The sequence below is a fragment of the Oncorhynchus clarkii genome, unplaced genomic scaffold (genome assembly GCF_045791955.1).
Source record: "Oncorhynchus clarkii lewisi isolate Uvic-CL-2024 unplaced genomic scaffold, UVic_Ocla_1.0 unplaced_contig_9311_pilon_pilon, whole genome shotgun sequence".
Classification (NCBI taxonomy): domain Eukaryota; kingdom Metazoa; phylum Chordata; class Actinopteri; order Salmoniformes; family Salmonidae; genus Oncorhynchus; species Oncorhynchus clarkii.
In genome coordinates, this window is record NW_027260967.1 from 85,041 (window position 1) to 102,113 (window position 17,073).

Here is a 17,073-nt window from a genome sequence, read left to right on the forward strand (position 1 = left end):
CCCTGTATGGCCCTGTTTACACTACAGTACTGTTACCCTGTATGGCCTGTGGTTTAAAATCAATAGTAAATTTACAAAAACAAATTATTAGCCTTAACTTCGCACATTTTCTGAATATGTGCTCATGATCACAGTCACAGACAGTTCAAAATGCATCCGTCTCAAATAGTCATTCAGATTCCCATGTAAAATGGCCTTTTAACTGACTAAAATATCACCCATTATATATTTTGGGGATTAAAATGCTCAACATTTGAAGAAAAAGTCAATTTTTCTTCCCGGCTAACTGTCAGGAAGTTTGAAAAGACAGGCAGAGTGGGCAGGGAGCTTATAGTCATGAGCTGGCCTTGACTGACAGCTCTTTGAAACCCCTGATGTCAACCTGGGCTGCAGTCCTGCAGTAAAATCAGCCCTGGCAAATCAGGTGGTACACAAATCAGCCCAAACATTGAAATAGCGTCATTTGGCATGTCTCTGCTGGGAGGGGTTCACAGCAGCGCTGACGGATGTGTTGAATGACAACTACCCCCCCATTTTGTTCCACGCTTGAAGACCAGTAACACCAAACAGATGAAAGGCGAGACATAAGTATCTCTACCATAGATGAATAGTGTAAACTTTTAATTATATTTGATGACACCCTACAGGCACCAGTAGAGTAGCTGTATAAACCACACCCCTCCACAAACACGCCTTCTCCGATGTTGGTTACAAAGCGGTACTTATTTAAATGAGGTAAGAGAATATCATGTTACCATTGGTGTATTAAAATGAGAGTTAGGGTGATGTCACCCCTTTTCCCGTAATAATCCTGAAGTGTTTGACATGGGGGACCAGTATCTTTATGACCAACCTTGATCAATGTAGGAGAAACACTCATTTTTTTCATACTTTGGTCATCATACTTTGATCTGGTTTCATCCAAATATCATCAGATTTCATGAAAAACACGACTGTTCATGACCTTTAAGTATCCTCGGCATAGTGGCAGTTAAGACGTTTCTCTCCCCCTGAAACCAAGTCTATAAACTCCTCTGTGTAAAGCTGTAGTGGTGGTGGCCAATCCAGTCCAGCGGGGTCAGTCAAGGTCAATCAGACCCAGCATGGCTGTATTTCAGCAGGGTCATCTCCTCTTTCTGTCGTCAGCTGCTTGTCCCTGGTTCTGTCTGTGTCGTCCATTCTGCTGCAGCCCGTCCAGTTGGAGGTGGTTCTGTCTGTGTCGTCCATTCTGCTGAAGCCCGTCCAGTTGGAGGTGGTTCTGTCTGTGTCGTCCATTCTGCTGCAGCCCGTCCAGTTGGAAGTGGTTCTGGCTGTAGAGCTTGATAAGGGCTCCGGGAAGCAGGGCCACACAGGCGATGGCCAACAGCTGTAGCAGCGTCCCCCAGGAGAAGATATCGTCCAGGGAAGAGATCTCTGACAGGATGGAGCCGGTCCGCACGCAGATGAAGTTATACGGGATCAGACCTGATGAAGGAGAGACTGAGTTAGACCTCCTAGATAAACACTAGACCTGGGGAAGGAGAGACTGAGTTAGACCTCCTAGATAAACACTAGACCTGGGGAAGGAGAGACTGGGTTAGACCTCCTAGATAAACACTAGACCTGGGAAAGGAGAGACTGAGTTAGACCTCCTAGATAAACACTAGACCTGGGGAAGGAGAGACTGAGTTAGACCTCCTAGATAAACACTAGACCTGGGGAAGGAGAGACTGAGTTAGACCTCCTAGATAAACACTAGTCCTGGGGAAGGAGAGACTGGGTTAGACCTCCTAGATAAACACTAGACCTGGGGAAGGAGAGGAGAGACTGAGTTAGACCTCCTAGATAAACACTAGACCTGGGGAAGGAGAGACTGGGTTAGACCTCCTAGATAAACACTAGACCTGGGGAAGGAGAGACTGGGTTAGACCTCCTAGATAAACACTAGACCTGGGGAAGGAGAGGAGAGACTGAGTTAGACCTCCTAGATAAACACTAGACCTGGGGAAGGAGAGACTGGGTTAGACCTCCTAGATAAACACTAGTCCTGGGGAAGGAGAGACTGGGTTAGACCTCCTAGATAAACACTAGTCCTGGGGAAGGAGAGGAGAGACTGAGTTAGACCTCCTAGATAAACACTAGTCCTGGGGAAGGAGAGGAGGGACTGAGTTAGACCTCCTAGATAAACACTAGACCTGGGGAAGGAGAGACTGGGTTAGACCTCCTAGATAAACACTAGTCCTGGGGAAGGAGAGACTGGGTTAGACCTCCTAGATAAACACTAGTCCTGGGGAAGGAGAGGAGAGACTGAGTTAGACCTCCTAGATAAACACTAGTCCTGGGGAAGGAGAGACTGGGTTAGACCTCCTAGATAAACACTAGTCCTGGGGAAGGAGAGGAGAGACTGAGTTAGACCTCCTAGATAAACACTAGTCCTGGGGAAGGAGAGGAGGGACTGAGTTAGACCTCCTAGATAAACACTAGACCTGGGGAAGGAGAGACTGGGTTAGACCTCCTAGATAAACACTAGTCCTGGGGAAGGAGAGACTGGGTTAGACCTCCTAGATAAACACTAGTCCTGGGGAAGGAGAGGAGAGACTGAGTTAGACCTAGATGAACACTAGACCTGGGGAAGGAGAGGAGAGACTGAGTTAGACCTAGATGAACACTAGACCTGGGGAAGGAGAGGAGAGACTGAGTTAGACCTAGATGAACACTAGACCTGGGGAAGGAGAGGAGGGACTGAGTTAGACCTCCTAGATAAACACTAGTCCTGGGGAAGGAGAGGAGAGACTGAGTTAGACCTAGATGAACACTAGACCTGGGGAAGGAGAGGAGGGACTGAGTTAGACCTCCTAGATAAACACTAGACCTGGGGAAGGAGAGGAGAGACTGAGTTAGACCTAGATGAACACTAGACCTGGGGAAGGAGAGGAGGGACTGAGTTAGACCTCCTAGATAAACACTAGTCCTGGGGAAGGAGAGGAGAGACTGAGTTAGACCTAGATGAACACTAGACCTGGGGAAGGAGAGGAGGGACTGAGTTAGACCTCCTAGATAAACACTAGACCTGGGGAAGGAGAGGAGAGACTGAGTTAGACCTAGATGAACACTAGACCTGGGGAAGGAGAGGAGGGACTGAGTTAGACCTCCTAGATAAACACTAGACCTGGGGAAGGAGAGGAGAGACTGGGTTAGACCTAGATGAACACTAGACCTGGGGAAGGAGAGGAGAGACTGGGTTAGACCGCTGAGCTAAAGGCGATATGGGAGGAGGGAGAGTTCGGAACAGTAAAGGTGGACATGATCTGGTAATTAATGACATGTTATAGCAGTACTTCAATGTAACAAGGGAGAGACTGTGTTAGCCTACTGAGCTAAAGCCTAGACATTAACTTAGTGAGCTAATGTAAGTCTTCACGTCTTAAGCAAAATGACGTATCGTGTCATTCTCAGTAGTATTGTATAATAGTCATGTGTGTTGTGTTGCAGTGCTGCTTCTGCTTCTCACCGATGAGTACGGAGAAGAAGAACATGAAGACAGGGATGTTGAGGATGGGGGACGTGACGTTCAGGAACCAGTTAGGAGTCATGGGGAAGAACCGCAGGAACAGGAGGAAGAAGAACAGACTGCTACGGTTCTCCTCCACCTGACAGAGAGAGGGAAGGAGAGGGCATGGGAGAGGGGGTGGGAGAGGGCGTGGGAGAGGGCATGGGAGAGGAGGAGGGGGAGAGAGGAGGTGGGAGAGAGGGAAGGAGAGGGCATGGGAGAGAGGGGGTGGGAGAGAGGGGGAGGGAGAGGGGGTGGGAGAGGAGGTAGAGAGGGGGTGGGAGAGAGGGGGAGAGAGAGGAGGTGGGAGAGAGGGGGTGGGAGAGAGGGGGAGGGAGAGGAGGTAGAGAGGGCATGGGAGAGGGGGTGGGAGAACGAAGGAGAGAGGGGGAGGTAGAGAGGAGGAGGGAGAGGAGGTAGAGAGGGGGTGGGGGAGAGGAGGAGGTAGAGAAGGGGTGGGAGAACGGATGAGGTAGGGGGGGTGGGAGAACGGATGAGATAGAGAGGGAAGGAGGGGGGGGTGGGAAAATGAAGGAGGTAGAGAGGGAAGGAGAGAGCAGGAGGTAAAGAGGAAGAGAGAACTGTCATTTTAAATGTACTTATTAATGAATGATTGGAGGGATATTACTAAAGTCCCAACACTGTAAAAGAACACATGGCATTCTGCATTCTTACCCTGTGTAACACGCTTAGTTATGTTTCCCTTGCCACTGTTTATGTATTCCTATTGGTCGGTTGAATTTACATATCAATAAGGTGGTGTCATAGGTCATGCTTGCAGATAGGGGGAGGTCACATTCTGAAATAGTGCATTTTATACATGATATACTTCTATGGCCTTTTATTGTCCCCCAGCACAAGGTGCACATTTGTAATGATCATGCTGTTTAATCAGCTTCTTGATATGCCACACCTGTCAGGTGGATGGATTATCTTGGTAAAGGAGAAATGCTCACTAACAGGGTTATAAACAAATATGCGTACAACATTTGAGAAAAATAGGCTTTTCGTGCATATGGAAAATGTCTGGGATCTTATTTCAGCTCATGACACTTTACATGTTGTGTTTATATTTTAGCTCAGTGTATATTTGTGTACAGTACCTGTTAGATATTGGTGGCTTCCTGGGATGCACTTTTCTATAAGAGAGAGTTACCCAGCATGCTCTAATTCAGTTATTTCCATGCCAACAGACGATTCACAAATCTGCAGCGATCAACATACTGTTGTCCTGAACATGTGTTTCCTGGTGTCTATTAATCACCAATCAACTGGGGCCGCTGGCTGGACAGTCTTTTCTTTACAAACCAAAAACCCAAGAGAGCTACGAAGTACGATCACATCTGTTATACTGGTGATCAGACCAGTCTTCTGTTCCTCACTGGTCATCTGTTATACTGGTGATCAGACCAGTCTTCTGTTCCTCACTGGTCATCTGTTATACTGGTGATCAGACACTGTTATACTGGTGATCAGACCAGTCTTCTGCTCCTCACTGGTCATCTGTTATACTGGTGATCAGACACTGTTATACTGGTGATCAGACACTGTTATACTGGTGATCAGACCAGTCTTCTGCTCCTCAATGGTCATCTGTTACACCTGTCTAACCTAATGTGTAAGCCAAGGACACTGTAAGAGGAGACACACACACACACACACACACACACACCCCTCTAGTCTATCTTTAGAGAATTGTAATCAAAGGACATGTGGTAAAGGAAGGGTCCTGTACCCCCCCCCCCCCCCCAGTCCTACACCCTCCTCCAACAACCCCATGGTACTGTGGTGAGGAACAACATACTCTGTCTCTCTGTCACACCTTGTTCTGCAGCCTGTCCACCTTGTCGGGGAACAGGCGTGTGACGTAGCTCTTCCCGAAGGCAGCAGAGAGCAGGTAACAGAAGGTAGAGCCGGTGGTGGTCAGAAGACAGGCCAGGACCAGACCCTGCCATGGACCAAACAGCGCCCCCGCCAGCATGTTCTGCGACGCACAGGGGATGAGCATGGTGAGCAGAGGTGGGAAAAGTACCCAATTGTCATACTTGAGGAAAAGTAAAGATACCTTCATAGAAAATGACTGAAGTGAAAGACACCCAGTAAAATACTACTGGAGTAAAAGTCAAAGTATATGATTTTTAAATATACTTAAGTACCAAAAGTTAACTGAAAACATAAATCATTTCAAAATGCTTATATTAAGCAAACCAAACAACACACTGTTCTTGTTTGTTTATCTACAGATAGCCAGGGTCATACTCCCTCACTCCATCACTCCCTCACTCCCTCACTCCATCACTCCCTCACTCCCTCACTCCATCACTCCATCACTCCAACACTCCATCACTCCATCACTCCATCACTCCCTCACTCCATCACTCCCTCACTCCCTCACTCCATCACTCCCACACTCCAACACTCCATCACTCCCACACTCCATCACTCCCACACTCCCTCACTCCATCACTCCCTCACTCCATCACTCCCTCACTCCCTCACTCCATCACTCCCTCACTCCATCACTCCCTCACTCCATCACTCCCTCACTCCATCACTCCATCACTCCCTCACTCCATCACTCCATCACTCCATCACTCCCACACTCCATCACTCCATCACTCCATCACTCCCACACTCCAACACTCCATCACTCCCACACTCCATCACTCCCTCACTCCCACACTCCCTCACTCCCACACTCCAACACTCCATCACTCCCACACTCCAACACTCCATCACTCCCACACTCCATCACTCCCTCACTCCATCACTCCCTCACTCCATCACTCCCACACTCCATCACTCCCTCACTCCCACACTCCAACACTCCATCACTCCCACACTCCAACACTCCATCACTCCCACACTCCATCACTCCCTCACTCCATCACTCCCACACTCCATCACTCCAACACTCCATCACTCCCACACTCCATCACTCCCTCACTCCATCACTCCCACACTCCATCACTCCCTCACTCCCACACTCCATCACTCCCTCACTCCATCACTCCCTCACTCCCTCACTCCATCACTCCCTCACTCCATCACTCCATCACTCCATCACTCCATCACTCCATCACTCCCTCACTCCATCACTCCCTCACTCCATCACTCCCTCACTCCATCACTCCCTCACTCCATCACTCCCTCACTCCATCACTCCATCACTCCCACACTCCATCACTCCCACACTCCATCACTCCCACACTCCAACACTCCCACACTCCAACACTCCGACATTATTTACAAATGAAGCATGTGTGTTTAGTGAGTCCGCTAGATCAGAGGCAGTAGGGAAAAGTGTGAATTGGACCATTTTCCTGTCCTGCTAAGCATTCAAAATATAACTAGTACTTTTGGGTGTCAGGGAAAATGCATGGAGTAAAAAGTACATCATTTTCTTTAGGAATGTAGTGAAGTAAAAGTTGTCAAAAAATATAAATAGTAAAGTACAGATACCCCCAAAAACGACTGAAGTACTACTTCAAAGTATTTTTACTTAAGTACTTTACACCCCTACTGATGAGGGTCAGGAGGCTGTTCTGACCATGGATGGAGGTTCTGGTCTTTAGGGTCATAGGTTCATGGAAACAAAGTGTGTGTTCCATAGATGGAGGTTCTGGTCTTTAGGGTCATGAAAACAAAGTGTGTGTTCCATGGATGGAGGTTCTGGTCTTAGGGTCAAAGGTTCATGGAAACAAAGTGTGTGTTCCATAGATGGAGGTTCTGGTCTTTAGGGTCATGGAAACAAAGTGTGTGTTCCATGGATGGGTGTAATGTTAGTCCCTCTCACCAGGAAGGAGGAGCCAGGGATGGCGAAGGACTGTTTGTAGATGTAGGCACTACAGAACAGCAGCACCACGTAGCCTGTGTGTTCTGTCTTATAGAACTGCAGCATCTCAGCCAGCTCCCTCAGCTCATCCAGGTCCGACGGGAACTTCAGTCTGGAGGGAAACAAACACCAGCAACATCAGATAACATGGTTCCTAGTTCTAGTGTCAGATTTAGACAGAAATATTGGCACCTAGTTACTGTTTGCAACAGGGGAATTTGTTTTGTTTTTTTTCAAACGGGAATTGAGGACAGAGCATTTAAGGTAACACAGGCGAAGGCCATAGGAAGGGGTTATAGGTCATAGGAGGGGGTTATAGGTCATATGAAGGGGTTATAGGTCATGGGAAGGGGTTATAGGTCATGGGAAGGGGTTATAGGTCATAGGAAGGGGTTATAGGTTATAGGAAGGGGTTATAGGTCATATGAAGGGGTTATAGGTCATAGGAAGGGGTTATAGGAAGGGGTTATAAGTTATAGGAAGGGGTTATAGGTTATAGCCAGCCATAGTACACACAGTACAGACATACTACGGCTGTGTGTACTATGGCTGTTTATACAGCCGTAGTACAGACAGCCGTAGTATAGACAGCCGTAGTACAGACAGCCGTAGTATATACAGCCGTAGTACAGACAGCCGTAGTATAGACAGCCATAGTACAGACAGCCGTAGTATTGTTAGTGGAATTCTAAATTCCTCTGTATTATTTCCCAATCAGAATTAATTACTCTTGTCAATGCATTCTATGGGATCGTAAAACCCATATTATTATTATAGGAATGGACAGATCCCCAGTCTTAAACTCAGGTAACAGCGTTTATTTCAAGAGAGTACTGACCCAAAATACAAAGAACCTTACATTTTAAAGAGACAACATAAAATGACATCATCAGTTTCTCACACCCTCTCCGATCCACACAATAGCGCAGTGTCTTCAGGTCTGGAGATCTTCTTCTACTCCCCTCATAAAACAAACATTCCAATCTGTCTAAAAGACATCTTCTCCTCCACTAATGGAACATCTAAGACCATTCTTATCTGTCAGAAAAGATATATACCATCCCCCTCCCTTAAACCCACAAGGTACAGACAATGAATTCGTTTTACTTACATGTTCAGTAACAGCTTAACCAACAACCCATACATTTCATACCATAACATAATAGTATTAAAATAACTGGTTCTAATCTAAATGTATGCATAATTAATCATTTCAACTATAATTTCCTCCAACAAGTACAGACAGCCATAGTACACACAGCCATAGTATATACAGCTATAGTATATACAGCCATAGTATATACAGCCATAGTATATACAGCCATAGTACAGACAGCCATAGTACAGACAGCCATAGTATATACAGCCATAGTACACACAGCCATAGTACAGACAGCTATAGTACAGACAGCTATAGTACAGACAGCCATAGTACACACAGCCATAGTATATACAGCTATAGTATATACAGCCATAGTATATACAGCCATAGTATATACAGCCATAGTACAGACAGCCATAGTACAGACAGCCATAGTATATACAGCCATAGTACACACAGCCATAGTACAGACAGCTATAGTACAGACAGCTATAGTACACACAGCCATAGTATATACAGCTATAGTATATACAGCCATAGTATATACAGCCATAGTATATACAGCCATAGTACAGACAGCCATAGTACAGACAGCCATAGTATATACAGCCATAGTACACACAGCCATAGTACAGACAGGTATAGTACAGACAGCCATAGTATATACAGCCATAGTATATACAGCCATAGTACATACAGCCATAGTACAGACAGCCATAGTACATACAGCCATAGTATATACAGCCATAGTACAGACAGCCATAGTATATACAGCCATAGTATATACAGCCATAGTACATACAGCCATAGTATATACAGCCATAGTACAGACAGCCATAGTACAGACAGCCATAGTACAGACAGCCATAGTATATACAGCCATAGTACAGACAGCCATAGTACAGACAGCCATAGTATAGACAGCCATAGTACAGACAGCCATAGTACATACAGCCATAGTACAGACAGCTATAGTACACACAGCCATAGTACAGACAGCTATAGTACAGACAGCTATAGTACAGACAGCTATAGTACAGACAGCTATAGTACAGACAGCCATAGTACAGACAGCTATAGTACATACAGCCATAGTACATACAGCCATAGTACAGACAGCTATAGTACACACAGCCATAGTACAGACAGCTATAGTACAGACAGCCATAGTACAGACAGCCATAGTACAGACAGCTATAGTACACACAGCCATAGTACAGACAGCTATAGTACAGACAGCTATAGTACACACAGCCATAGTACAGACAGCTATAGTACACACAGCCATAGTACAGACAGCCATAGTACAGACAGCTATAGTACACACAGCCATAGTACAGACAGCCATAGTACAGACAGCCATAGTACAGACAGCTATAGTACAGACAGCTATAGTACAGACAGCTATAGTACAGACAGCTATAGTACAGACAGCCATAGTACAGACAGCTATAGTACAGACAGCTATAGTACACACAGCCATAGTACAGACAGCTATAGTACAGACAGCTATAGTACACACAGCCATAGTACAGACAGCTATAGTACACACAGCCATAGTACAGACAGCCATAGTACAGACAGCCATAGTACAGACAGCCATAGTACAGACAGCTATAGTACAGACAGCTATAGTACACACAGCCATAGTACAGACAGCCATAGTACAGACAGCTATAGTATATACAGCCATAGTACACACAGCCATAGTACATACAGCCATAGTATATACAGCCATAGTACATACAGCCATAGTACAGACAGCTATAGTACAGACAGCCATAGTACATACAGCCATAGTACAGACAGCTATAGTACAGACAGCTATAGTACACACAGCCATAGTACAGACAGCTATAGTACAGACAGCTATAGTACACACAGCCATAGTACAGACAGCTATAGTACACACAGCCATAGTACAGACAGCCATAGTACAGACAGCTATAGTACACACAGCCATAGTACAGACAGCCATAGTACAGACAGCCATAGTACAGACAGCTATAGTACAGACAGCTATAGTACAGACAGCTATAGTACAGACAGCTATAGTACAGACAGCCATAGTACAGACAGCTATAGTACAGACAGCTATAGTACACACAGCCATAGTACAGACAGCTATAGTACAGACAGCTATAGTACACACAGCCATAGTACAGACAGCTATAGTACACACAGCCATAGTACAGACAGCCATAGTACAGACAGCCATAGTACAGACAGCCATAGTACAGACAGCTATAGTACAGACAGCTATAGTACACACAGCCATAGTACAGACAGCCATAGTACAGACAGCTATAGTACAGACAGCTATAGTACAGACAGCTATAGTACAGACAGCTATAGTACAGACAGCCATAGTACAGACAGCTATAGTACAGACAGCTATAGTACACACAGCCATAGTACAGACAGCCATAGTACAGACAGCTATAGTACAGACAGCTATAGTACAGACAGCCATAGTACAGACAGCCATAGTACAGACAGCTATAGTACACACAGCCATAGTACAGACAGCTATAGTACAGACAGCCGTAGTATATACAGCCATAGTACAGACAGCCGTAGTATATACAGCCATAGTACAGACAGCTATAGTACAGACAGCTATAGTACAGACAGCTATAGTACAGACAGCTATAGTACAGACAGCTATAGTACAGACAGCTATAGTACAGACAGCTATAGTACAGACAGCTATAGTACAGACAGCTATAGTACAGACAGCTATAGTACAGACAGCTATAGTACACACAGCCATAGTACAGACAGCCATAGTACAGACAGCTATAGTACAGACAGCTATAGTACAGACAGCTATAGTACACACAGCCATAGTACAGACAGCCATAGTACAGACAGCTATAGTACAGACAGCTATAGTACAGACAGCTATAGTACAGACAGCTATAGTACAGACAGCTATAGTACAGACAGCTATAGTACAGACAGCTATAGTACACACAGCCATAGTACAGACAGCCATAGTACAGACAGCTATAGTACAGACAGCTATAGTACAGACAGCCATAGTACAGACAGCCATAGTACAGACAGCCATAGTACAGACAGCTATAGTACACACAGCCATAGTACAGACCGCTATAGTACACACAGCCATAGTACAGACAGCCATAGTACAGACAGCTATAGTACACACAGCCATAGTACAGACAGCCATAGTACAGACAGCCATAGTACAGACAGCTATAGTACAGACAGCTATAGTACACACAGCCATAGTACAGACAGCCATAGTACAGACAGCTATAGTACAGACAGCTATAGTACAGACAGCTATAGTACAGACAGCTATAGTACAGACAGCCATAGTACAGACAGCTATAGTACAGACAGCTATAGTACACACAGCCATAGTACAGACAGCCATAGTACAGACAGCTATAGTACAGACAGCTATAGTACAGACAGCCATAGTACAGACAGCCATAGTACAGACAGCCATAGTACAGACAGCTATAGTACACACAGCCATAGTACAGACCGCTATAGTACACACAGCCATAGTACAGACAGCCATAGTACAGACAGCTATAGTACACACAGCCATAGTACAGACAGCTATAGTACACACAGCCATAGTACAGACAGCTATAGTACACACAGCCATAGTACAGACAGCTATAGTACACACAGCCATAGTACAGACCGCTATAGTACACACAGCCATAGTACAGACAGCCATAGTACAGACAGCTATAGTACACACAGCCATAGTACAGACAGCTATAGTACACACAGCCATAGTACAGACAGCTATAGTACACACAGCCATAGTACAGACAGCTATAGTACACACAGCCATAGTACAGACAGGTATAGTACAGACAGCCGTAGTACAGACAGCTATAGTACAGACAGCTATAGTACACACAGCCATAGTACAGACAGCTATAGTACACACAGCCATAGTACAGACAGGTATAGTACACACAGCCGTAGTACAGACAGGTATAGTACAGACAGCCGTAGTACACACAGCCATAGTACAGACAGGTATATTACACACAGCCGTAGTACAGACAGCTATAGTACAGACAGGTATAGTACAGACAGCCGTAGTACACACAGCCATAGTACAGACAGGTATAGTACACACAGCCGTAGTACAGACAGGTATAGTACAGACAGGTATAGTACAGACAGCTATAGTACAGACAGGTATAGTACAGACAGGTATAGTACACACAGCCGTAGTACAGACAGCTATAGTACAGACAGGTATAGTACAGACAGCTATAGTACACACAGCCATAGTACAGACAGGTATAGTACAGACAGCCGTAGTACAGACAGCTATAGTACAGACAGCTATAGTACAGACAGGTATAGTACAGACAGGTATAGTACAGACAGCTATAGTACAGACAGGTATAGTACAGACAGCCGTAGTACACACAGCCATAGTACAGACAGCCGTAGTACACACAGCCATAGTACAGACAGGTATAGTACAGACAGCCGTAGTACACACAGCCATAGTACAGACAGGTATAGTACACACAGCCGTAGTACAGACAGCTATAGTACAGACAGCTATAGTACAGACAGCTATAGTACACACAGCCATAGTACAGACAGCTATAGTACACACAGCCATAGTACAGACAGCCGTAGTACACACAGCCATAGTACAGACAGCCATAGTACAGACAGCTATAGTACACACAGCCATAGTACAGACAGCTATAGTACACACAGCCATAGTACAGACAGCTATAGTACACACAGCCATAGTACAGACAGCTATAGTACACACAGCCATAGTACAGACAGCTATAGTACACACAGCCATAGTACAGACAGCTATAGTACACACAGCCATAGTACAGACAGCCGTAGTACACACAGCCATAGTACAGACAGCCGTAGTACAGACAGCTATAGTACACACAGCCATAGTACAGACAGCTATAGTACACACAGCCATAGTACAGACAGCTATAGTACACACAGCCATAGTACAGACAGCTATAGTACACACAGCCATAGTACAGACAGCTATAGTACATACAGCCATAGTACAGACAGCCGTAGTACACACAGCCATAGTACAGACAGCCATAGTACACACAGTCGTAGTTGTAGTCATATAGGGAAGACATAATGCTCAGCCCCCAGTCTGCTGGTGTATGACTCGCCTAAACTTGACTCTCTAGAGTTTTGGGAATCTGGGGACACCCTAATCTGACATCATAGACAGGTCAAACACAGACTAAAGTGGGCATGGCTGGTGCCCGTGTGCAGCATGAGAGGGAGAGGTTTCCAGATGGCGGAGAGAGAGAGTATGAAACAGGATATGGGACAGAAATAGCGGCTTTTGCTCTGGGATTTCTGCCTCTGCTAGTTTCGATGCTGGAAGTATCAGGCTCCTCAGCCGTGACACAGACACACGCAAACAGAATGAACCATAAACCATGAAATCTGAGCTGCTGGTATCACATCTAATTGTTGAGCTGTATGGGATGAATGGAAGGCAAAGCCACTGTGGTATCTCTCAGCACATCGTGTCCAGTGTATTGTCCTGGGTAGCACCTCATCAGAACCTTCCGGTGTGTATCTCTCAGCACACCGTGTCCAGTGTTATGTCCTGGGTATCACCTCATCAGAACCGCCCGGTGTGTATCCCTCAGCACACCGTGTCCAGTGTATTGTCCTGGGTAGCACCTCATCAGAACCGTCCGGTGTGTATCCCTCAGCACGCCGTGTCCAGTGTATTGTCCTGGGTAGAACCTCATCAGAACCTTCCGGTGTGTATCTCTCAGCACACCGTGTCCAGTGTTATGTCCTGGGTATCACCTCATCAGAACCGCCCGGTGTGTATCCCTCAGCACACCGTGTCCAGTGTATTGTCCTGGGTAGCACCTCATCAGAACCGTCCGGTGTGTATCCCTCAGCACGCCGTGTCCAGTGTATTGTCCTGGGTAGAACCTCATCAGAACCTTCCGGTATGTTTCCCTCAGCACACCGTGTCCAGTGTATTGTCCTGGGTAGCACCTCATCAGAACCGTCCGATGTGTATCCCTCAGCACACCGTGTCCAGTGTATTGTCCTGGGTAGCACCTCATCAGAACCGTCCGGTGTGTATCCCTCAGCACACCGTGTCCAGTGTATTGTCCTGGGTAGAACCTCATCAGAACCTTCCGGTATGTTTCCCTCAGCACACCGTGTCCAGTGTATTGTCCTGGGTAGCACCTCATCAGAACCGTCCGGTGTGTATCCCTCAGCACACCGTGTCCAGTGTATGGTCCTGGGTAGAACCTCATCAGAACCTTCCGGTGTGTATCCCTCAGCACACCGTGACCAGTGTATTGTCCTGGGTAGCACCTCATCAGAACCTTCCGGTGTGTATCTCTCAGCACACCGTGTCCAGTGTATTGTCCTGGGTAGCACCTCATCAGAACCGTCCGGTGTGTATCCCTTAGCACACCGTGTCCAATGTATTGTCCTGGGTAGAACCTCATCAGAACCGTCCGGTGGTGGACCTGGCAGGAGACCCTAGAGACCCAGTGGTGTCCTCCTGTCCAGGCTGTCCATCCACCTCTGGATGTCTGTTCTCTAATAGAAGTGTCCAGGCCTGATAAACATGCCGGCAGGGTCGTGAAACTCCTTTATAATCAGGGAGGATGAAATATGATGGGACGATGGCATCACGCCAACCAAGACAAGTGTGTCCTGTCCAGGGTTAGATCAGAGCTGTATGTTCTCATACTCATCAGACTGAGGAGGACAGTATTTCAGGCCAAGTGAACCTAAGCCAATCAAGAGAGGCCGTGGCCAGATCTCCACTGGGGCAGAAACCATAAACATAGGAGAGAAGGTGGGTCTGGATGAGACACACAGGGGTTTAGAGTAGGCCTATAGGAACATAATCTGAAAACAGGAACTACTGTGATATAATCACCTGTCACACAACACCATCAGGCAAAGGACAAATACTTTGAGAGAACAGCAACCAGCTGTGACATTTCCTCTGAATTAGCCTACACTGACAAGTCAGGTGTTTGATGATGCCATTTTCATAACTTAAAAGTCGTGCGATCGTCTGAGGGAAATGAGATGCTGCCAAACGCAGTGATTATGACAGCACCTCCATGGACTCTGCGCCGTCTGTCAATACACTTATCAACATCATAATCCTACAACAGATAACCACTCTGGGACTTTAATGTTGCATTAGATCTATTACATAAATGGTGATGTCACTATGCTATTATTACCCCTAATAAAACACTGTGGAAGTCGCTATATTTTGACTTATTTGCAAAGTTGCATACGTAAACATGTCCTAGAAAGTGTCATTGTACAAGCAGGCAGCTGTTGTAGCCTATAATTATTATGCTAATAGCAAAACAAAAAAAGGAAGTCTTGCGACATCTGGCAATTGTAGCTATAGATCTGTTGAGGCTGGCTACCTGTACTCTACAACTTCCACGTCCCCCTCTGCGCTCTCGTTGTTTAACTCCACCGCATGTCGCCGGTGAAGATGTTGCGGTCCGGGCGGCAGGAAAGTGGACAGGAGATAGAGGTATAACGTTGCCGCTCCTACCACAGAAAATAAACCCGAAATGGAGCCCATTGCTACGCGCTACACCGACTTCCTATCAGAAAGGCTTGTTCGGTGACCGACTCCCGGTGTCGGTTTTGAGAAATGAACGTCACAGAATAACTTCTGACAGTTGCCCTGTGGTCCTGGAATGCTTTCAACTATGTCTTCACTAGAGGGCAGCCGCGTGTTCTCTGGTGGTCAAGTACCAGACTAGAGTATTGAGGATCGTTGTCTGGACCTTGATGTTATGAACTACAGTTGGCTCTCCTTACACCAAAATATGTTTTTGGGCAACAAGCTTGTTTCTCTGCACTACAACAGACGTTGATGAAGGTATTATCTGGTTTCTCTGCACTACAACAGCTGGGTTATGATGAAGGTATTATCTGGTTTCTCTGCACTACAACAGACGTTGATGAAGGTATTATCTGGTTTCTCTGCACTACAACAGCTGGGTTATGATGAAGGTATTATCTGGTTTCTCTGCACTACAACAGACATTGATGAAGGTATTATCTGGTTTCTCTGCACTACAACAGACATTGATGAAGGTATTATCTGGTTTCTCTGCACTACAACAGACATTGATGAAGGTATTATCTGGTTTCTCTGCACTACAACAGACATTGATGAAGGTATTATCTTGTTTCTCTGCACTACAACAGACATTGATGAAGGTATTATCTGGTTTCTCTGCACTACAACAGACATTGATGAAGGTATTATCTGGTTTCTCTGCACTACAACAGACATTGATGAAGGTATTATCTGGTTTCTCTGCACTACAACAGACATTGATGAAGGTATTATCTTGTTTCTCTGCACTACAACAGACATTGATGAAGGTATTATCTGGTTTCTCTGCACTACAACAGGCATTGATGAAGGTATTATCTGGTTTCTCTGCACTACAACAGACGTTGATGAAGGTATTATCTGGTTTCTCTGCACTACAACAGCTGGGTTATGATGAAGGTATTATCTGGTTTCTCTGCACTACAACAGACATTGATGAAGGTATTATC

At 45.8% G+C, this 17,073-nt stretch overlaps 1 protein-coding gene across 1 annotated transcript; it reads right to left on the reverse strand.

The window, feature by feature from the left end:
• Positions 1-480: 480 nt before the first annotated feature.
• On the reverse strand, positions 481-16,191 carry LOC139402716 (transmembrane protein 41A-B-like). The gene is made up of 6 exons (XM_071146614.1): positions 15,915-16,191; positions 7,326-7,476; positions 5,352-5,513; positions 3,491-3,629; positions 1,320-1,464; positions 481-1,223 (listed from the first exon to the last, which is right to left on the reverse strand). Exons 1-6 carry the CDS (start codon positions 16,076-16,078, stop codon positions 1,124-1,126), a joined length of 861 nt encoding a protein of 286 aa, XP_071002715.1. The 5' UTR covers positions 16,079-16,191; the 3' UTR covers positions 481-1,123.
• Between the last annotated feature and the right edge of the window lie 882 nt (positions 16,192-17,073).

Excerpts from the sequence above, each read along its gene's own strand:
- LOC139402716 (XM_071146614.1), bottom strand. The coding sequence starts at position 16,078 with ATGGGCTCCATTTCGGGTTTATTTTCTGTGGTAGGAGCGGCAACGTTA. Across the intron at positions 5,514-7,325 it reads TCCCTGGCTCCTCCTTCCTG|AACATGCTGGCGGGGGCGCT; the intron begins GTGAGAGGGACT and ends TGTGCGTCGCAG. Across the intron at positions 1,224-1,319 it reads CTTCCCGGAGCCCTTATCAA|ACGACACAGACAGAACCACC; the intron begins GCTCTACAGCCA and ends TCAGCAGAATGG.